This window comes from Narcine bancroftii, chromosome 1 (genome assembly GCF_036971445.1).
Source record: "Narcine bancroftii isolate sNarBan1 chromosome 1, sNarBan1.hap1, whole genome shotgun sequence".
NCBI classification, from domain to species: domain Eukaryota; kingdom Metazoa; phylum Chordata; class Chondrichthyes; order Torpediniformes; family Narcinidae; genus Narcine; species Narcine bancroftii.
Window position 1 is genome coordinate 352,377,834 of NC_091469.1, and position 22,218 is coordinate 352,400,051.

A 22,218-nucleotide genomic window follows, 5' to 3' on the forward strand; every position below is an offset into this window, starting at 1 on the left:
CAGCCAGCAGAAGCAGCTGGGACTGGAACAGGACAAGCTAGCAAGCTTATGGAAAGCCCATTTGGAAGATCGCCTGGTCAAAGCCCTTGTGGTTCATGCAACTGGCTTTCTAATGTTTCATTTGGAATAAGAGAAACAAAAATGAACTCGGGTGACCTGAAAGAAAGAGGTTATCATCTGGAGAACCCTGAAGGGGCAAGTTTTGTCAGCAAGACACTGAAGTGGCTAATTAAAAAGGAAAAACCAATCTCTCTCTGAAAACCGACAAGAGCCTTCCTAAGCAGTAACCATTTACCTTTCAAGCACCAAAGCCTGGTGAACTTTATAAATGTTACATTCTGTGCACAGTATAAGAATTGCCTGCAACCAGTGAACTTGGAGGTGTGAAAAGTGAGATTGGTCTGTGAACCTAAGAACTTTTCTGAACACACACATACATTACATACACGTGCACTTAGGATTAGAAGGGGATTAAGTTAGGTTAGTTAAGTTAAAGTGTGATTCTGTTTTCATGTTTAAAGATAATTAAAAGCAACTTTTGTTTAAGTAACCATTTGTCTTGGTGAATATCAATTGCTGCTGGGTTTTGGGGTCCTCTGGGCTCGTAACAGTACTTCCATTGTCTGAGTGTAATTCAAATGAACCATTTATCAGACTAAAATATCGAAGTAAATTATATCATTGAAATTATTGAAACACCTGCTGTTATCTTTGATCTTCTCAGTATTAAAATTTGTTGTTCTTTGAGGTTGGAGTCCCCAACAAAAAAAGTGGCTGACTAACAAATTCTTGATTCTTTTACTAATGAAAGCAGATTTCCTTTGTTCACTTTACTTGGGTCTTTCATGATTTTTAATAGTTATTGAATCTCTCCACTGTCTGGTTTTGATTTTATTATTTGTCACCTACATTTATTGAAATTTAACAGCTCAGCGGGTGCCATTAGGATTAAGATTCATTGTGTCCAGACTGACCGTAACTGGACAAATTAAACTCATTTCCCTGTTCCTGGCCCATAGCCATAACAATTCCTTTTTATATATGACATGATGTTTCTCTGTTATTCTTTTGACTAGTCCAGATCCCCTCTACTCATTGACTGAAAAATCCCTCGTCCATAAAGAATCAGTTTATTTAATTACATGCTGAAAAATCTGATAAATTGCTGAAGTAATTGGAATCTATAAAATTACTCCGTTTTGAAATTAAGAACAAGGAATAAAACCAGAAGCAACTCATTACACTTTTGATAACAGATACCATGTATGATCAGATATGCAAAATCTAGATTTGATTTTTATTTATATATAAACAAGTCAAGTTGAGCTTCTACTTAGACTTTTTCAATTTTATTTTTAAAACAAATGCTTGAAAATTGTGTTTTGCATATTCATTTTGAGGGTTGGTATTTAAATATTTTATTTTCAATATTTTGGTTTTGAATGTGAAGGCCAACATTTGAGAAGAAATTTGGTGTGATTCGACAATTTACTGCCTTTCCTGCAATCTAATGTAGTAATTTTTATATCCTTAGGTAAAACCACAGTTTCAAGAAATACTGAGGCTATCCGAAGAAGCGGTCGGTAAGCTACATTTGTAGCATTCAGTTTTCCATTGCTAGATATTCACTGAAAAATGTAACTTTACATTTCTGGACAATGAAATCCAATAATATTAGATACTATAAAAACAAGTTAGCTCAGTACAATCTGGCTTTATTTTGTTAACCTAATTAATTATTTTATAATTTTCTTTTTTCTTTGGGGAGATTGTATTTGTGTTATCAAGTTATGATCATGTTTGGTTACCAGAAACCTGGTTTTATTGGTGCTTTCGTGGTTGGTCGGTTGGTCTACTTGGTCTTGGCATCCATGCTCTTCATCTGTCATTGAGAAGCAGCTGATAAACATAGAAAACCTACAGCACAATACAGGCCCTTCAGCCCACAAAGTTGTGCTGAACATGTCCCTACCCTAGAAATTACTAGGCTTACCCACAGCCTTCTTTTTTTCTAACTTCCATGTACCTATCCAAAGATCTCTTAAAAGATCCTAACGTATCTGCCTCAACGACTGTTGCCAGAAGCCAATTCCACGCACCCAGCACTCTCTACATTTATATATTAAAAAAAAAACACCCCAGACATCTCCTCTGTACCTATTCCCCAGCACCTTAAACCCATGTCCTCTTGTGACAACCATTTCAGTTCTGGGGAAAAGCCTCTGACTGTCCACACAATCAATGCTTCTCACCTCTATCGTCACCTCTTATCCTCTGTCACTCCAAGGAGAAAAGGCTGAGTTCACTCAACCTGTTTTCATAAGGCATGCTCCCTGATCCAGATAACATCCTAATAATTCTCCTTTGCTCCCTTTCTATGGCTCCACATCCATCTGGTAGTGAGGCGACCAGAACCGAGCACAAAACTCCAAGGTCCTAAATTCAATTCCATGATTAATGAAGACCAATATATCATATGCCTTCTTAACCACAGAATCAACCTGCACAGCTGCTTTGAGCGTCATTTGGACTCTGACCCCAAGATCCTTCTGATCCTCCACACGGCCAATAAACTTGCCATTAATACTATATTCTGCCATCATATTTGACTTACCAAAATGAACGACTTCACACTTACCTGAGTTGAACTCCATCTGCCTCTTCTCAGCCCAGTTTTGCATCCTATTAATGTCCTGCTGTAACCCCTGACAGCTCTCCACACTATCCTCAACACGATCCTAAAGTTTGTGTCATCAGCAGACTTACTAACCCATCCCTCAACTTCCTCATCCAGGTCAATAATAAAATTAACAAAGAGGAAGGGACCCAGAACAGATCCCTGAGGCACACCCCTGGCCATAGACTTCCATGCAGAATATGGCCCTTCTACAATCACTTTTTGCCTTCTGTGGGTAAGCCAGTTCTGGATCCACAAAGCAATGTCCCATGCCTCCTTACTTTCTCAATAAGCCTTGCATTGGGTACCTTATTAAATGTCTTGCTGACATTTATATACACTACATCTACTGCTCTTCCTTCATCAATATGTTTAGTCACATCCTCAAAAAATTCTATCAGGCTCGTAAGGCACAATCTGCTCTTGAAAAAGCCATGCTGACAATTCCTAATCATATTATACCTCTCCAAGTGTTAATAAATCCTGCCCCTCGGGATCTTCTCCATCAGTTTACCCCACTCACTTGTCTGTAATTTCCTGGGCTATCTCTACTCCCTTTCTTGAATAAAGGAACAACATCCACAACCCTCCAATCCTCTGGTACCTCTCCCAACCCCATTGATGATTCAAAGTTCATGGCCAGAGGTTCAGCAATCTCCTCCCTCACCTCCCACAGTAGCTTTGGGTACATCTCATCCAGTCCCAGTGACTTAACCAACTTGATGCTTTCCAAAAGCTCTAGCATATCCTGTCTCTTAATACCTACATGCTCAAGTTTTTCTGTCTGCTGCAACTCATCACTACAATCACCAAGATCCTTTTCCATAGTGAATACTGAAATAAAGTACAGGTACACAATCCTATATCCGGAACCCTTGGGGGACAGTGTGATCCGAATTTCAGATTTTTCCAGATTTCGGAAAGCCCACCCTAATTGTGCTACCGTATCGTCCCCCACCCCTTTCCAGTCCCTCGGCCGCCTCCCCCTACCGTGGTCCCTCAGCCACCCGGCTGCTTCCCCTGAAAGCGGTCCCCACTTGCCAGATTTTGGAGCTTTCTGGATTTTAGATGTCCGGATAAAGGATCGTGTACCTGTATTCATTAATTATCTTTCTGTTTCTTCCGGTTCCATACACACTTTACCACTATCACATTTCATAGTCCTATTCTTTCACATCTTATCCTCTTGCTCTTCACATGTAGAATGATTTGGGGTTTTCCTTAATCCTGCCTGCCAAGGCCTTCTCAGGCCCCTTCTGGCTCTCCTAATTTCCTTTTTATGCTGTTTCCTGTTAGCCGTAAAATCTTCTAGATCACCAGCATTAGTTAGCTCTCTGAACCATTTGTAAGCTTTTCTTTTCTTAACTAACTAGATTTATTACAGCCTTTGTAAACCACAATTCCTGTACTCTACCATAACTTCCTGTCTCATTGGAACATACCTACACAGAACTCCAAACAAGTATCCCTTGTTGAACGTTGGTCACATATCTTCCATACTTTTCACTGAGAACATCTGTTCCCAATTTAAGCTTCCAGTTTCCTGCCTAATTCCCCTTGCTCATAGTTCCCCTTACTCCTATTAAATGCTTTTCTAACTTGTCTGTTCCTAACTCTCTCCAATGCTATTGTAAGGGAGATAGAATTATGATCACTATTTCCAAAATGCTCTCCCACTGAAAGATCTATCACCTGACCAAATTCATTTCCCAATACCAAATCAAGTAGAGTCTCTCCTCTTGTAGGCTTATCTACATATTGTGACAAGAAACCTTCCTGAACATACCTAACAAACTCCACTCCATCTAAACCCCTTGCTCTAAGGAAATGCCATTTGATATTTTGGAAATTAAAATCTCCCATCACATCAACTCAGGTATTACTACACCTTTCCAGGATCTGTTTCTCTAACTGTTCCTTGATATCCCTGTGCCTATTGGGTGGCCTAGATAAAACAAAACACCCAATGTTCCTAATCTCCATCCATGACATCACCTTTTCTGCAGCCATGACACTGTCTCTGATCAACAGTGCCATGTCCCCACCTCTTTTGCCTCCCTCTCTGTCCTTTCTGAAACACCTAAAACCCAGCACTCAAAGTAACCGTTCCTGTCCCTGACCCATCCAAGTTTCTGTAATGGCCACCACGTCGTAGCTCCAAGTACTGATCCACACTCTCAGCTCATCTGCTTTGTTCACATTACTCCTTGCGTTTAAACTAGATACAACTCAAACCATCCATATGAGTGCGTTCCTTCTCTATCACTTGCCTATCCTCCCTCACACACCATCTCCAAGCTTTCTCTAGTTTTGAGCCTCTTCTCCAGTTTATTCAGTTCGGTTCCCACCCCCCCCCCCCCCACCAACAATTCTAATTTAAACTCTCCCCAGTAGCCTAAGTAAACCTCCCCACCAGGAAGTTGGTCCCCCTGGGATTCAAGTGGAACCCATCCTTTTTGTTTAGGTCACACTTGCCCCAAAAGATTTCCCAGTGGTCTAGAAATCTGAATCCCTGGCCCTTGCTCCAATCCCTAAGCCATGCATTCATCCTCTATCTCATTTTATTCATGTACTCGCTGTCACTTGACACAGGCAGTAATCCCACGATTACTACCTTTGTGGTCCTGCTTCTCAACTTCCTTCCTAACTCCCTATAGTCATTTTTTTAAGACCTTTTCCCCTTTTCCTACCTATGTCATTGGTACCAATATGTACTACAAACTCTGGCTGATCTCCCTCCCACTGCAGGATACCTTGGACCCGATTTAAAACATCCTGCACTCTGGCACCAGGGAGGCAAACTACCATCTGAGTTTCTTTCCTGCTTCCACAGAATCATCAGTCTGACCCCCTAACTATAGAATTCCCTCACACTACTGCCTTCCTCTTCCTTTCTATTCCCTTCTGAGCCCCAGGGCCGGACCCTGTGCCAGAGACAGAGCCACTGTTGCTTCCCCCAGGTAGACTGTCTTTCCCCCCCCCAACCACCCAGCAGTACTCCAACAGGAGTACTTATTGTCAAGGGGTACAGCCACAGGGGTACACTCAATTACCTGACTCTTCCCCTTTCCCCTCCTGACTGTGACCCACTTGTCTGTCTCCTGTGGTCCCAGTGTAACCATCTACCTATAATTCCTTTCTATCACCTCCTCACTCTCCCTGACCAGACAAAGGTCATCGAATTCAACTCCAATTCCATAATGCGGTCCCTTAGGAGCTACAGCTCAACACACTGGGTGCAGACATGGCCCTCCAGGAGGCTGGGAGAATCCAGGACCTCCCACATCTGACATCGAGCACAGACATCTGCCCTCACACATACTTCTTGTCTGCAATTAACACAAGTAAACCTATCTCACCTCGTTAGTGCCTAAGCCCATTGAGCCAAAGCCCCACCACTCTGCTACCCTCTCACTCTGCTGCCCACTCCAAACACTGCCCACTGGATATTGTAGTCATTTTAAACTTTTCCCACTCTACTGGCTGACATCACGTGCCTGCGCAGTCTTGCCTCTTTTTTTATCCCAAGTAGAAAAATGCCTTCCTTCCAGAAATCCTTAGCTGTTCCACTTGCAGCCTTTTTGCTCCAAATCAAATGGTTAATCTTCACTTCAAAGCAAATTAGATGGGAAGTATTGTTGTTGGAGTGGAGAGTGAAAGTCTGCAGATGCTGTGATTGTAGTAAAAGCACACAGAAGTGCTAAAGGAGATCAGCTGGTCTCGCAGCATCCATAGGAGGTAAAGATATTTTACTGACATTTCAGGCCTCATCCCTTCCTCAAGGTATAAGCAAAGAACAGGAAAGCATCAGAATAAAAGCTGAAGAATGACAGAGGGAGGAGTCTTGACCAACAAAAGGTGCTAATTGGATATGATGAGGAAAGGTGAGAATTAATTTTGGCCCTGTGAAAGGAGACAGAGCAAAAAGAGAAGAGAGAGAGAGAAAAAGAGGGACAGTTCTAGGGGGAGGGGGGGGGATTTATCGGAAACCGGAGAAGTCCATGTTAATGCCATCTGGGTGGAGAGTGCCAGATGGAGGATGAGGTGTTGTTTCTCCAATTAGCAGGTGGTCTCAGTCTGGCATTGCATGAGATCATGGACAGATGTCTGCAAATGAATGGGATGGGGAAGTGAAATGGGTGGCCAAACCAAAGTTGATGGGATCAAATATTTAATTTGATTGTCCAATTCTAGAATAGCACTGCAAACTTTGTTGGTTTTGTTCATGATTTGGTGCAGCATGAGAGCTTTATGAAATGTTTGATTTTTGTCGATTTGGAGTTGGTTATTACAAGTTTGCAGATATGGCCTCTGTGCTAAATTAGCCACAAGATCAATGGTTTCTGCAAAAAGTGATTCAGCAGAATAGTGAGTAACCTTGTCCATTGAATTTTTATTTTGAAAAGATGTTTCTGCTACAGCTGGCAATGGAGTGTTGACAAAAGCCACCGTTCCCATATATGCAACTGGAGTGCTGACTTGTTACAATCAGGTAATGGAAATTGATTTTTGTAATTCTAGCTCCAATCAGTTTTTTGCATTAATCAGTGGATTTGAAGACTGGATAATACTGTGTAATATTTCTCTAGGAAGAAGACCGGAAACTTTTAGTGGGATTTTTGGAAGATGTAATGACGACACTTTCGTTATCACATGCGTCACTTGATAGCCTGAAGGCGGCATTTGTGGAACTGGGGTACGTTACTCTACAATTTTTGAAGGCTCTGTATCCCTTAATGTGTGCCTAATTCCAGTTTTTTCTGGAGTTGTGTATTTCTACTGTTCATGCTCTTTGCTGTGATAACAGTCTCCAATGCATCTTGTATGCCTATGTAAATAGATTTGCGCATGCTTCAGAATGTAAGCTTGCTCTTGAGAGTAAGCCTGATAACACTATAATAAACACTTCACTCTTCGCTGGCTGACAACTTCAGGTGTGGTCTCGTTATTTCAACATATTTCATCCGCCACAACTTCAGTCATTAGAACAGTCATTCTCAACTTTTTTTGGCTATGCTTAGGTCTCTGCTCAAAGTTTATGGGCCCTCTTCCCTGTGAAGCAGTCATGTTTTGTTGAGTTCTTCATATTACATAAAAATATTTTATAATTTTAGTCCATGCCCCCCGCCCCCCTTGAGATTGGCTGCATAAGAGATGTCTGTATTTCTGTCAATGCTCATATGTTCCTTCTTATATGATTCAAGGTTATTTTATTGTCATGTAATAAAACAGAAAATTCAATATTACATAAAATTTATTTTCGTCTACCAAAAGGCAGACAAAGATTTTGCCATCAGCAGAAATTGCCCGAAACAGAAGCAAAAGAGCGATCCCCCAGAGTCACTGAGTGTCAATGGAGTCGCCTCCAACACTTCTGCAGCCACACAGTCTTCAGTCCAAACATCAGCAACCAGAGCTCCAGATCCAAACCTCTGACGTGATTAGGAAGCTTCCAGTTTCCAACCTCAGCACCCTCTTTCATCCCAATTTCCATAGCAGATACCCCTTCAGCCATCTTCAGACCAGCCTCCAGCAGTCCACAGCCTGGTGTAAGTCCCTTGACCGCAGTTGTCAGCAGCCCACAGCCTGTGTGGATTCCTTGACTTGAGTCTTCATCAGCCCACTGCATGTGTGTTCTTCAGCCTCCGAGCACCTCCATGGCTACCATCCTATGGATCATCTCCTCTGCTTCTCCTTCTCAAACTGGGTGTGGCCTCTCTATTTCCTGGTGCCCTGCACCAGTTTTCTGCTTCCCCAGGTTCTGCAACCCCTCATGGCCGCTGCCATACATAGACACCACCATCCTGGGTCCAGACCCAGCAGTCACAGGATTATAAAACAATCGCCATCAGTTCTTTTAACAGGTCACTTAAAGCCTGTACGGAGCCGACTGCCCTCGGACTGAGTGGTTGGACCCTGGTGGGGGAGCTGGGCTCCACACCAGTGACAGTGCTGCCATTACAGCTGCTCCAGCAGTGTTCCCATTTTTGTGGTTTTTTTTAACTTAACCAAGTTTAATAGTTAACTTTTTGATTTGAAGTACGCTTGATGGCTTACATAAGTTCATGAGCATTTCCCCTTTAATCTTTCACTTTTCCATTGGCTCTATTCTTCGGCTCATTTTATTCAACAACTCTGCTTTTTTGGTCATTTCCAAGAATTGCTAAATTTATCAAGTTTGTTCCCATGTTCTGTATGCATAGGTAGATTAATGCTTTTCAAAAATAGCATTTTGTTCATGCTCCAAATTTGATCTTTTAACTTTTTATTTGTATTTTATTAGTGCCAACCCAGCATACCACGAGCTTCTTTTAACAGTCCTGTGGTATGGAGTTGTACACACTTCAGCACTTGTAAGGTGTACTGCTGCAAGAATGTTTGAGGTAGGATTTTCAGTAGTATTTTGCTGGCAGTAAAATGTTTTGAACTGGGCAGTCTTTGAAGTATTGTTCAAATTACATGCAATGAATATTACTGGAATATAGCCTTGTACCTAAAATATCATTGAAGCAAATGTATCATGATATAGAAGTGAAATATGTCATTGTCTGTTTGAGATTAGCCATATTTTAGTCATTCAAGCTATGTAAATAGATTTGTGCATGCTTCAGAATGTAAGCTTGCTCTTGAGAGTAAGACCTTGTGTTGCTTCTGTGCCCAACCAAAGCTGCCAGACCTGATTGGTCAGGGAGGGGAAATTGATCCATATTTTCTAAGAGATTGTTAAAAGGAAAAAGGGGTATTGAGCAGACATTGATAAAATTTAAATGCAATAGGATACCTTGTGATGTGTAATTCCTAAAATGTTTGTGATTCTTAATTTTTTTGTCTATGTTGGACTTCTTCTGAAGATGCTAAGTTTGTTTCCGTTTTTGTTTCCTGCAGCTGCAATTATAGAGTTGTGTGTAAGCTCTAGCTATGAAAAGGTCCATCCTTTTAATGGCTCTCAGATTTTATGCTTCTGATTGGTTGCTCTTTATTCTCCTAAGCTTTAGAGAAAACAACCCAGGTTTGTCCAACCTCTCCCCATATCTCGGGCAACATCCTGGTTAATTTCTTCTGCACCTTTTCCAAAGCCTCCACACTCTTCTTATGAGCAACCAGAATTGCAAACTGTACTCCAAAAGTAACCAAACTCAAGTTTTGTGTAACTGAAAGGTGTCCTCCTTTTATGCTCAATTTTTGCCCAGCATACTATACACCTTCTTTTCCATCCTAGATACTTGCATAGCCACTTTCAATTTTCTTTGGACCTGAATCTCCAACTCATTCTGTGCAGCAATAGTTTATAAGGGAACTTCCATTAACTGTTTACTTTCTTCTTGCATTTGACCTCCCAAAGTAGAATACCTTGCAATTGTCCAAGTTGAACTCGATCTGCCATTTCTCTGCCTAAATCTGCAATTGATCTATATCCTGTTGTATTCTTTGATAGCCCTCCACACTATCCAGGTAATTCTGTACCAAACAATCAATTCACTGTGGATTCCATGTGTCTGTACCCTCTGACTCACCCTTGGATAATGCCTCCTAAAGTCTATGTGCACAACATCTTTGGCACAACCATTATCAAAAAAATCTATCAAATTTGTAAGACATAACCTGCCCCTCACAAAGTTATGTTGTCTGTTCCTGATCTGACTATGACTTTCCTGATGTATGTGAATCCTATTCTTCAGTGTTCTTTCCAATTGTTTCCCAGTTTCCTAGATTGTTCTTGTTTTTCTTCTTAAATATACCTTACTTTCTCTCCAGTTCTCTGAGGATCTCTCCTGTCATTGAGTAAAGACCTTTGTCAGGCCCCAGCAATCTTTTTGTGTGTCTTTCAATAACCTGGTGTATATTCCACCTGGCCCAGGAAACTTGACCATTTTAATGCTTCTCAAAAGACCTACAGACCTCTTTTTTAATCCCAACATGTGCAACGTGTTCATTGTTCACATTATGCTTCCTATCATTAGCTTCCATGTCTTGGTAAATACTAATGCAAAATACCTATTTATTACCTCACCTATTGCCTCTGACTCTAAGCATAATTTCCATTCTTTGCCCTTCATTGGTCCAATCCCCTCCCTCGTCATCCTCTTGTGTTTAATGTAAGCATAAAACGCAGTTGGATTCTCATTAATCCTGCTTGACGAGGACATTTAATCATCCTTTTGGCCTTCCAAATGCCTTCCTTAAGCTCATTCCTGCAACCTTTATATTCCTCCAGGGCCCTATCAATTGTAGCTTCCTAAACCTTCTGTATGCATCATTTTTCTTTCTGGCTAAATTCACTACCTTTCTTGTCATCTAAAGTTCTCTTGCCATCCCTACCCACCCTTTTGCTGGAACAGGTCAAAACGAGGCTCTAGTAAGCCATTCCTTAAACACCCATATGTCAGCTATGGAGTTGCCAAATAACAAGCTGCTCCTCATTAACTCCCCCTCACTCCTTCTTAATAATATTATAATTTGCTTTCCCCCAGTTTAGGTTCAAGCTTGTTGTTACCTCATAACTATCATGAAAGAATTATGATCACTATTCTCAGAATGCTTTCACACTGAAGCACCAATACTCTGGATCGGGTCATTTGCCAATACAAGGCAAATACAATATAATAGAATGACCCCCTTTCCTCAGTGGACAATCTGCATGCTGCTTCAAGCTACCTTCCAGGACGCAACCCACGTAACCATGTGGGGTGAGGGACATTCCAATCAAGATTGGGGAGAATGATGTCTCCATTACCACAATCCCGTTGCTCTTGCAATTTTCCATTATCTGTCATTATATCTGCTCCTCCACCTCCTGCTGACTATTAGAAGACTTATAGCATAGCCTTATCAGAGTGGTTGCTCCTTGTTTCTGAACTTTACCCAAAATTGCCTCATAAAATGAAAAAATTCCTTTAGTGCTGGACATGAAAATTGGAAGCATTGTATTTTGCCTTGATGGATCTTTTTAATCTATCAAATAGGTAAGATCTGATCAGCTTTGGTACATGGTACTGTTTTAGAAATCACAGGCTGTTATACTGTTTCAGGCCTTGTAAATGTTGAGCTATTTTGTAGAAATTGTCGCTTGGCGTCTAATTTTTGTTTGCTCTTTTGTCCCTTCTCTCTTCAATGTGCCATGCTGCTTCCCATGATATTCTGCTCACTCTTTCTACGTATCACATGTGACATCCCTTGTTCTACCCAATCAGCTGTTGGTGAAGGGGGTGAATGAAACTCTGGTAGCTCAGAGAGTTGTCCCTGCTCTTATCACTCTCTCCAGTGACCCTGAAATGTAAGTTTCTTCCTAGCCAGTTGAAACGCATCGCTTTTTATTAACTTACTGAGAAATCACCCTTTGATTTGTTTGTTTACAAATAACTTGGCTAAGTTAGTGCAGAAATTCAATATGCTGTCCCTATTGGGAATCAACAATTTGTGTTTAGTTGAGTGTCTGGTTGGGTGGTTCCTGGGCATGGAAGTGCACCTGCAAGGTTGAAAAAATAGCAGGTTGAAAAATGGAAACCGGTTTTGGAAATTATTCACTTCCAGACCTCCAGATTATGAAAAATTCCTTTGCATTTATTTAAGTTCTGAATGTGCAGTATTTAAAAAAAAAAAGAATGTTTTGATTGTGCAAAACCAAATTTGTTGAAGTAACTACTAAGAAGTTTGCTTGTTTGTCCAATTGCATCTAAATTTGGTGGTGTTTACTTTGCCAAACATGTTTCAAGCTTTAAATGAGTAAAATATTACCCAAACTTTTTATAATTCTGACTTCCCAGCAGCTAACCTACCAAAATATCAAATTAGATGGGTGATTTTTCAGAGGTAAAGGGATGCATGGCTTTGTTTAACCTACTAAGTTTTCACAGGTTAATGACTAGTTTTTGAGCATGTGCAAATACCTCATTTTTGGGAGTCTTGTGTTGAGTGTTTGGACACTTCCTTGAATGGATTGTGTCCAAGTACTCTTCCATGAACGAATCATTTTTTTTATCGATTTATATTTTTTGTTTTTGTTGCATTTGTTTTTCTTTGACTGGTTACAGCTCATCGTGCGAGGCATGAATGAAGCCTTAATTGACAAGCGGGTTGCTCCGGCCCTTGTTACCTTATCCAGTGACCCAGAATTGTGAGTTGTTCAGACTGAGACCATAGACATATTTACAAAATGCAGATAGACAAAAAGATAATTGTCTGGTTTGACATTCATGCTGATTTGTGTTTGATAGCTGATGAACAGAACCAGTTATTTTTTTTAAATGGTTAAAAATGTTACTGTTAAAATAGGTTTATTTCTTGTTCAGTTCTCTCATCACATTTTGCAGTATATCTTGAGCTATAAGCGAAAAGCATACTCTGCTATCACCAATTTAGTCATCTCTAAGGCACTGGTGAGGATCTATTAGATTTATGTTCAACATGGCTGCAACTAACAAAACTTACCAACTAACAGACTGTAGATACACACAAGTACTTTGTACAGTAATACCAAATGAGTTTTTCATTTTTCAGTTCTGTCCGAATAGCTACAATACCTGCCTTTGGCACCATTATGGAAACAGTAACCCAAAGAGAGGTACAGTATAATCTGCAATCAGCAAACTGGTTTCATTAGTCTGCTCTGATTCTTGGAATCAAGACTGAAAGGTTGTGGTTATATTTTTTTAAAAATGTGTACAGCTCCTTTGTTGAGCTGGATCTGTCAACTCTTCGGTAAACTTTTGCTCCAAGGGTGGTGGAAGCAAAGTCCTTGAGTATTTTTAGGGCTTGGTCGATTCTTGTTAAGCAAAGAAGTGAAAGGTTCATGGGGTAGACTGAAATGTGGAATTGTATTCAGTCATATCAACCATAATCTTCTTAAATGGCAGAGCAGGTTCAAGGGGCTGAGAGTCCTGCTCCTGTTCCTAACGTGAATATATTGATTGCATTCTTGCAGAACAAATTGAAAATCCTGGCCTGTCAGCTGGTGAGCATTGTTCAAGTGTTAACTCAGGGATAAAAGGATATTCATTTTAAAAAAGTTAAATCCAAACAAAATTACTGAAAGGTAAATGATCCGAAGTTAAAATATGGGCAGCCTTTGTGGGCAGAGATGTGTGTTTTTAGAATCGGAGAGAGTGAGCCTGCTTCCTTAGCCAAAGTAAAACGAGGGGGGGAATAATAGATTTGGGATATGTGCTCTGTCAAAAGTGAAGTTTATTCAGCTTATGTCTTATACATGTTAATTTTTAGGACCTGATTTTGTGCATTTTAATTTTCTGCTTCAATACTGGCTAGCTTCTTTTGTTCAGTAACTGAACATTATTCAGAAAGATTGGAAATGGAGTCTTTTACCAACATATTTTGGCAATCTCTGTCTTGTTGACTGAGGTTTAATTTTAATGCCTTGCTGTTTAAAATCAACAGTTGCTGGAAAGAGTCAAGATGCAATTGGCTTCATTTCTTGAAGATCCACAGTACCATGATCAGCATTCTTTATATATGGAAATTATAAAAACTTTTGGAAGAGTTGGGCCCAATGCAGAACCAAGATTCAGGGATGAATGTATGTATTTCTACACTATTTCTTTTCCAATATTAAGCATATACAAGATGGTTTGTTGATTTATTATGTGTTCTTTATGGAAATTGGTTGTGAAGTGATTTAATATGATATTTAACTGTCCATTATTTTGGACATGTCTAAGAGAATGTATTTCAATGATGTAGTTGTGTCCATTACAGATTGATTCTCCTCATCTCCCAAACAAAGGGGTTCTTTCCAATTTCAAATGAGTAAATTAAGTTTTGTGTTCATTAGTTTGTTTGAAATTGGGTCACTGTCAATGAAGAAAGCTTGGTCTAATTTTGTTAGTTGAATTCACACAAGTTAATAAATGAGACTGTTTACGAAATGATTTAAAATGCAAGCCCATGTGTGAAATTTCACTAAATGTTAGTGTACAGAGAACTTTTAAGGTAGAGAACCTTTCATGTCCTCAATTTATAGAAACAGATATATTGTATCAATTACAATACCATTCCTGAAATGTAATGTCTGTCTCATTCTTCATGGTGTTCAGTAATCAAGATATATTGCTCTATATACTGCAAATTAAGTGACGTTACTTTTTGGGAATTTCCACTTTGGTTCTGATAAATGAATATATTCATACAAGCATTTTGTTTAACAGCAGGATGTTTGAACTTCCAAATGGACTATCCTGATTGTGTGCTTTCTTGTGTGTCTCATGTGTACCAATAAATTACTCGAACCCACCAATTTTGTTGCATTCCAGGATTCTCAGATTTTTTGGTTGTTCTTAGCTTAACCGCTTCATCTCACTTTATCTAGAATAGTTGTAGGAATACCACCATTTCTGAACAAGTGAAATACTGGAGGGGCAAAAAATGAAACATGACAAAATAGGGGGTGGGGGGGGAGTTGAATAGAAATTTACAGATTTATATTGCCTTTATAATGGCATTTTGTTATCAATCTGCCCTTTCACCACTGCCTTCCTTAACTGATAGTTCTTCGTGCAGAAAGGAGTTGAAATGTTTGCCTAAGAATAGCAAAAGTGAGTGTATACAAACAGATGACTGCAAGTTGATTGAAATTGGTTGAGGAAGATTCGTGATGCAGAGATATCCATGAGCAAGGATATGTGAAAAGGATACATTTTTTTAGATTCAGTGTTATTATTGTCTCCCATGTGTGTTTTTCTTTTTGTGCAGTTGTTCTCCCCAATCTACATAAATTAGCCATCTCAAACAACCAACAAGCAATTGACACGAAAAGGTTGGATGTTGCCATTCAACTCTTCGAGGCCTACAGTGCTCTGTCCTGTTGCTGTATCCTTTGCAAAAGTAAATGCACCAAATGCCAGTGAATAAGAAAAAAGCCTAACTAGTATTATTTTAGTTGTTTCCTGGATGAAGAAAAATGCAATCAAACAGCAATATATGCATTTCAATTACTCCCAAATTGAAGATGCTTTTGCTGAAAACTTTCCATCAGGTAATCATCGTGACTCAATTTTTGATTAAAGCATTTGCATCCAGCCTTCTTGGATCTCATCCACCACTTTTAAACTTCTCTATAATTTTAAGTGCTATATTATAGTCAGTTAACAGATTCTTTTGTGCCAAAAATATATTCGACTTCCTCTTTTTAAAATTTCCATTTGCATGTATTTTATTGTTCTTTGAATGCATGTAGACTGGATCACCTTGGTAACCTTAATGATTTTTTTGGCCTGAAGAGTGATTGAAGCATTCCGTTAAAATTTAGACAATATCCACAAGGCTTACTTTAGCTTAAAGTCTCTTAGCTTTTTAAGTAACTGAAATGCTTTGTCTTTATTTTCATGGTCATGGGAAAAATAGGTGAGGGAAAGAAAACAGCCACCACACAGTTTGTGTGAACCCTGAATTATTATAAGCACATTAATTCAGAATTTATCTGCCCCTTGGCCTGCAATGGCTCCATTTTTAGCTAAAATTGTGGAATGTCGAAATGAGTTAATCCTGTGTGCAAACTGTTACTGCTGAATCTTCTCTCACAAGTTGGTTGCACTCTTAGTTGTGCTGACGATCTGAACAATTCCATGCATATTTCAGGTAATACATTTAAATCAAAATTAACAAATGAAATCTGGGTAATTGGGTTATCGTAATTGAAGTCCTGCAAAGGCCCAAAGTCTTGGAATGCCCTCCTCAACATCACCATTTTTGATCTTCTAGCAAAGATGCCCCTTGGTTATTTTTCCAAATATGTGCTTCGATTATAGGTGTATTTCAGCAATGTCTTGATTAATTTCCTTTGTTCTGAATTAATAAAAATCTCAGGCAGTTTATGAGACCGTGTAACCCATGGAAAAGGCTTTCCTGAAGCAATGGATTGTATGTTGATTAAATAATAAGTAGTACTCTTTGGATTTATCCCACATTGCCCAATGAATTATGTTAATACAGTAATATAAATGATCAGTTGTCTCATTTTAACTTTCAATGTACTGGAGCAGTACAAAATGAGCAACACCCAGTAATTTCTGTGAAAGATCAAGAGTTTATGAAGTATAAAATTGTATATTTGTTAACAGATGACACTTGGCATGAGGCACATAGCTTTTGATCACTAAAGCCCCTTGGTTACCTTCAGTGTGTTTCTCTTGCCCTATCTTCCCAAGTAGCCCTTAAGACAGTGTGAATCAGTTTTCTATGACATTAACCTCCCTCAATTCTGTCTGTGAAGGGCCACTCAGCCATTGCCCAATTGCTCCACTTAATTTCAAAAATTAAATAAAGTACAGATGCTGAAGAGATCAACAAGTAACATTTGCATTCTGGCCATATTTTGGGGTAGATTAATGTGAATTTAACAATGTCAAATCATCAGCTATTCCTGGGCCTGAGACTGACTAGTTTTGGTGAAAGAGCAGGGAAAAATGAGGGTGCACAGAAGGTTGGGTAATGCCCATTGATCAAGGTAGGGGAAGGACAGCAGAGTTGGCATTTAGGGTTGATGATCTCTAAGTGGGAATGAAAGATAGAATTTGTTGGCTAAGTGATTTTTCATATTTCCATCTGCTTCTCTATCCCTGCCCAGTTCCAATATAACTTGAAAGCAAAAGAGCCATTCTCATACAGAAGGGAAACAAATCCTTTGGCTCATCAAATCCTTGCTAACCAAGTACCTTTCCACAGTTAAGATTGCAGATGCTCAATCTGAAGAAACAGGAAAAGCTGGAAATACTCAACACTTCATGCAGTAACTATGGCAAGAGAAATTGTGTTAAAATTTTAGGTTTACCACCTTAAAGAATGGAAAGATATAGAAAGTGAGCATGTATAAACTTACAGAGAAGGGGTGGAGAGAATTAGGGGAAGATCTAGTCTTCAAGTGTTGTGATCCAAAACATCAGCAATTCCTTCCCCAACCCCCACTGATACTCTTAACCAACTCTGTTCCTCCAACAAATTTTGTTTTTTTTTTAATAGTTCCAGGTTCTAACATCTGCAATCTCTTAATTTAAAGGGAGAATCTGTGATCGGATGAAGACCAAGAAAAGATGGATGATGCAGATTGATATTGACTAAAATTGGTGAAGGCTTGCCTAACGGAAGCTAATCTGTCTGCAGATGCAGTGGATGGAGGAAAGAAAAGGAAATAAGATGCTGGAACTGCAGGGGAAAGAACTTGACAGTTGTAGGAAATGGGAAGTAAAGTAGAATGTTGGAGAGATGCTATCTGACCTGCTGCATTTTTTGAAGTTCCAGGCAGATTAGCTTCCATTAACAAGCTTTCAGCACCCTATCCTCATGCCTTCTAATGCCTTATTTCTTCACATGCAAGACACAGACATTCTTAACAATTGTTTCATGAACATTTGTCTAATCTAAGCTGTAATAATATTTACTCTTTTGTTTAATTTAATTTTTCATTGGCTCTCATATCAAAAATGACACAGCCACTTTTAGTTCCACCCCATACAACATCTTGTAGTAGTCTGGCTACTGTTTACATACCTGCAGATCTTTTCCAGCCATTCCTCCCCCATTGTTCATTTTGACAACCACTCTTATGAGCTAAAACATTAAAGTTCTGGAGAAACTCAGCAAGTCCTTCATCATTGTTAGGAGGTAGAGATTTATAACCACATTTAGCCCTGAATAAAAAGGTATAGCAAGGAGGGAAGAAGGGGCAGGAGAGAATTCATGTCCACCAATGGCCTCTTGGATGTTGATATTTGCTCCTCCCCCTGCCTCTTCTTCCCTCCTACCCCAAACATGAGATTGAGATGGGCTATTCTACCCATCCATTCAATAATGAGCTGATCCATTTTCCCATTCTGACCCACAGCCCGGCCTTCTCCCATAACCATTGATGCCCTGGTTAATCAAGAACCTATCAATCTCTGCCTTAAAAGTACACCTGTGTACCACCTGTGGCAAAAAAAATCCACAGATTCACCACCCTCTGGCTAAAGAAATTCCTCTGCATCTCTGTTGTAAGTGGATGCCATTCAATCCTGAGGTTGTGTCCTCTTGTCCTTAACTCTCCCACCATGGGAAACAACCTTTCTACATCTACTCTGTCCATGTCTTTCAACATCCAAAATGTTTCAATGAGATTTCCCCTCATTCTCATAAATTCCAATGAGTACAGGCCAAAAGCTGTCAAATGTTCCTCATATGATAACCCTTTCATTCTTGGAATCATCTTTGTGAACCTCCTCTTAGCCGTCTATAATGTCAGCATATCCTTTCTTAAATGAGAAGCCCAAAATTACTCACAATACTCCAAGCGATCTCACCAATGTGTTTATGAGCCTCAACATCACATCCCTGCTCTTGTATTCTATTTCTCTTGAAATGAATGCCAGCATTGTATTTATCTTCTTTACCACCAACTCAACCTGCAAATTTACTTTCCGACTATCCTGGCACAAGGACTCCCAGGTCCATTTTGAATCTGGGAATTTTCAATTATCCCCATTTAGAAAATAGCCCATTTCTTATACTAAAGTGCTTGACCATACTCTTTCTGACATTGTATTTCATTTACCACTTCTCTACCCATTCTCCTAATCTGTCAAAGTCCTTCTGCAGCCTCCACATTTCCTCAACACTACCTGCACATCCAAGCACCTTTGTATCATCTGCAAGCTTGGTCACAAAGCCATTAATTCCAACACCAACATCTTCCCAACCACTAAAGTCAGGTTAACTGGTCTATAGTTTCCTTTCTGCTGCCTCCCTCTCTTATTCAATAGTGGAATGATTTTCTAGTCCTGAAAAATCATGACCAGTGCCTCCACAATCTTTACCACTAATTCTTTCAGGACCTGAGAGTGCAATCAATCTGGTCTGGGACACTCATCTACTCTTGGGCCATTCATTTTTCTGAGCACCTTTTCCCTTGCACTCACTTCCCTTCCTGATGCCCTTGGATATCTTGCACACTGATAAACTTTTCCACAATGAAGGCTAATGCAAAGTACTCATTTAGCTCCTCTGAAATTTTCTTGTCTCCCATTATTTCTCCAGTGTCATATTCTAGTGGTCCTATATCTACTTTCACTTCTTTTACTCTTGATATTCTTGAAGAAGCTTTTTTATATCCTTTTTGATATTATTTTCTAGCCTACTTCTATACCATCTTTTCCCTCCTATGTTTTTAGTTTCCTTCAGCAAGTTTTAAAAAATGTACTTAATCCTCTATCTTCCCACTAATTTTTGCTTCCTTATATTCCCACTTTTTTGGCTTTTGTGTTGACTTTGACTTCACTTTGTCAGCCACAGTTGTGACAGTTTTTCCATTGGAATATTTCCTTTCTTTTATTATTTATTTATCCTGCACCTTCCTCATTTCTTGCAGAAACTCCCATCCATGGCTGCTCCGTAGTCTACCCTATTATTATCTCCTTCCAATCGACTTTAGCCAGTTTCTCTCTCATGCCACTTTATTCCACTGAAATACTAACACAATTGATTATCATTTTTCCTTGTTAAATATCAAATTGAACTCTGTTATATTGTGATCACTGCCCCCTAATGGTTCCTTTACTCTGAGCTCTTTCATCACCTCTTGTGCATCGGCCAACACCCAATCCAATACAGCTGATCCCTTATTTGGGCTCATCAACAAGTTGCTCTAAAAATCCATCTCGTCAACATTGTACAAATTCTCTCTCGCGATCCAGTCCCAATGCGGTTTTCCCAAACTACTTGCATTTTAAAATCCCCCATGACTATCATAGCATTGCCCTTCCGACATGCCTTTTCTGTTTGCTGTTGTAATTCATTGTCCACATCCAGGCTACTGTTTGGAGGTCTGCATATAACTGCCAACAGTGTCCTTTGAGCCCTGCCATTTCTTAACTCAACCCATAGTGATTTTATATCATCTGATCTGATGTCACCTTATTCTCATGATTTAATGTTATTCCTTACCAACAGAGCCACACCATCCCCTCTTGCTTACCTGCCTATTTTTTCAAATATTGTATATCCTTGGACATTCCACTCCCAATGACATCTGTCCTTCAGCTTCAAATCCCTCATGGCCACATCATACCTACCAAACTGTAGTTGTACTACAAGATCATCCACTTTATTTCTTATGCTCTGTGCATTTAAATATAAAACCTTTAGTCCTGTATTTTAGTGTTTTTAACTCTGTGTCCCTGTTACATTACAACTCATCCCAATTGCTGCAATTTTCCCCAATCTGCCTGTTCTTCCACACAAACGCCCTACCAGTTGTCTCTTCTTGTGCGCCAACTGCCTCTTCCTCTGCCTCTTACATTGGTTCCCCTCAAGTTCAGTTCACCCCTTCCCTAGATAAAGTTCCAATGATCCTGTGGGCATACACCGAGGGGTGTATCAGGCCAAGCTATAGTGATCAGGTCTCTGGCACAGAGTCTGGTCCTGTGGCTAAGAAGGGAAGGGAGGAGAAGAGGTGAGCTGTAGTGATAGGGGATTCCATATTTAGGGGGACAAATAAGAGGTTCTGTGGAGGAGATCAAGTATCCTGGAGGAATACTTTGCTTCCTTGCAGCAAATAAAGGTAGATAAATCCTCCTGGCCTCGGACCTTGAGGGAGACTAGCTTAGAATTGCAGGGGCCCTAGCAGAAATATTTAAAATGTCCTTAGCCACAGGTGAGGTGCCAGAGGATTGGAGCTCGTGTTGTTCCGTTGTTTAAAAAAAGACTCTTTAAGTAAACCAGATAATTACAGACCAGTGAACCTGACTCAGTAGTGGGTAAATTATTGGAAGGTGTTCTGAGAGATCAGTTACAGGCAATCCCCAGGTAGACCTTTGACAAGGTCCCACATTTGAGGTTAGTTTAGACACTAGGTATCCTTGGAGAGGTTGTAAATTGGATTTGAAATTGGTTGTATGAGAGAAGTCAAAGTGGTAATGGATGATTCTTTTTCAGACTGGAGATCTGTGGCTCGGATTGTGTCTCCAGGATCTGCTGGGACCATTGTTGTTTGTTGTCTATATCAATGATCTAATGAGGAAGGCTTTCAAAGCTTGCAGAGGGATCTGGACCAACTGGAAAAATGGGCCAGAAAATGGCAGATGGAATTTAATGCACACAAGTGTCAGGAGTTGCATTTTGTAAGGGAAAATCAAGGTAGGTCTACCCAGTAAATCCTAGGCCACTGAGGAGTGTGGAGGAGCAAAGGGATCTGCGAATACAGATACGTAATTCCATGAAAGTGGCATCACAGGGTTGTAAAGAAAGCTTTTGGCATCCTGACCTTCATAAATCAAAGTATTGAATATAGGAGTTGGGATGTTACAGTGAGGTTGTATAAGACATTGGTGAGGCCAAATTTGGAGTATTGTGTGCAGTTCTGGTCACCTAACTACAGGAAGGATATCAGTAAGATTGAAAGAGTGCAGAGAAGATTTACTAGGATGTTACCTGGTTATCAGGAGTTGAGTTATAGGGAAAGGTTAAACAGGTTAGGACTTTATTCCTTGGAACGTAGAAGAAGGAGGGGAGATTTGATAGAGGTTTTCAAAATTATGAGGGGTATAGACAGAATAAATGTGAGT

The 22,218-nt window shown here is 39.8% G+C and overlaps 1 protein-coding gene across 9 annotated transcripts in view; it reads left to right on the forward strand.

Annotated features, from left to right (window-relative positions):
* relch (RAB11 binding and LisH domain, coiled-coil and HEAT repeat containing) overlaps window positions 1-22,218 on the forward strand; it is a 152,519-nt gene that overhangs the window by 120,670 nt on the left and 9,631 nt on the right. For 5 of the 9 annotated variants that reach the window (XM_069910854.1, XM_069910871.1, XM_069910882.1 and 2 more), the window contains 8 exons: window positions 1,535-1,583; window positions 7,084-7,169; window positions 7,267-7,373; window positions 8,961-9,060; window positions 11,869-11,951; window positions 13,175-13,238; window positions 14,069-14,207; window positions 15,380-15,496. In XM_069910854.1, coding sequence (XP_069766955.1) covers window positions 1,535-1,583; window positions 7,084-7,169; window positions 7,267-7,373; window positions 8,961-9,060; window positions 11,869-11,951; window positions 13,175-13,238; window positions 14,069-14,207; window positions 15,380-15,496 — 745 coding nt within the window. Of the gene's footprint in view, window positions 1-1,534; window positions 1,584-7,083; window positions 7,170-7,266; window positions 7,374-8,960; window positions 9,061-11,868; window positions 11,952-12,708; window positions 12,792-13,174; window positions 13,239-14,068; window positions 14,208-15,379; window positions 15,497-22,218 lie in introns of those variants that run through there. The other 4 variants (XM_069910864.1, XM_069910875.1, XR_011348689.1 and 1 more) reach the window with 3 other exon arrangements.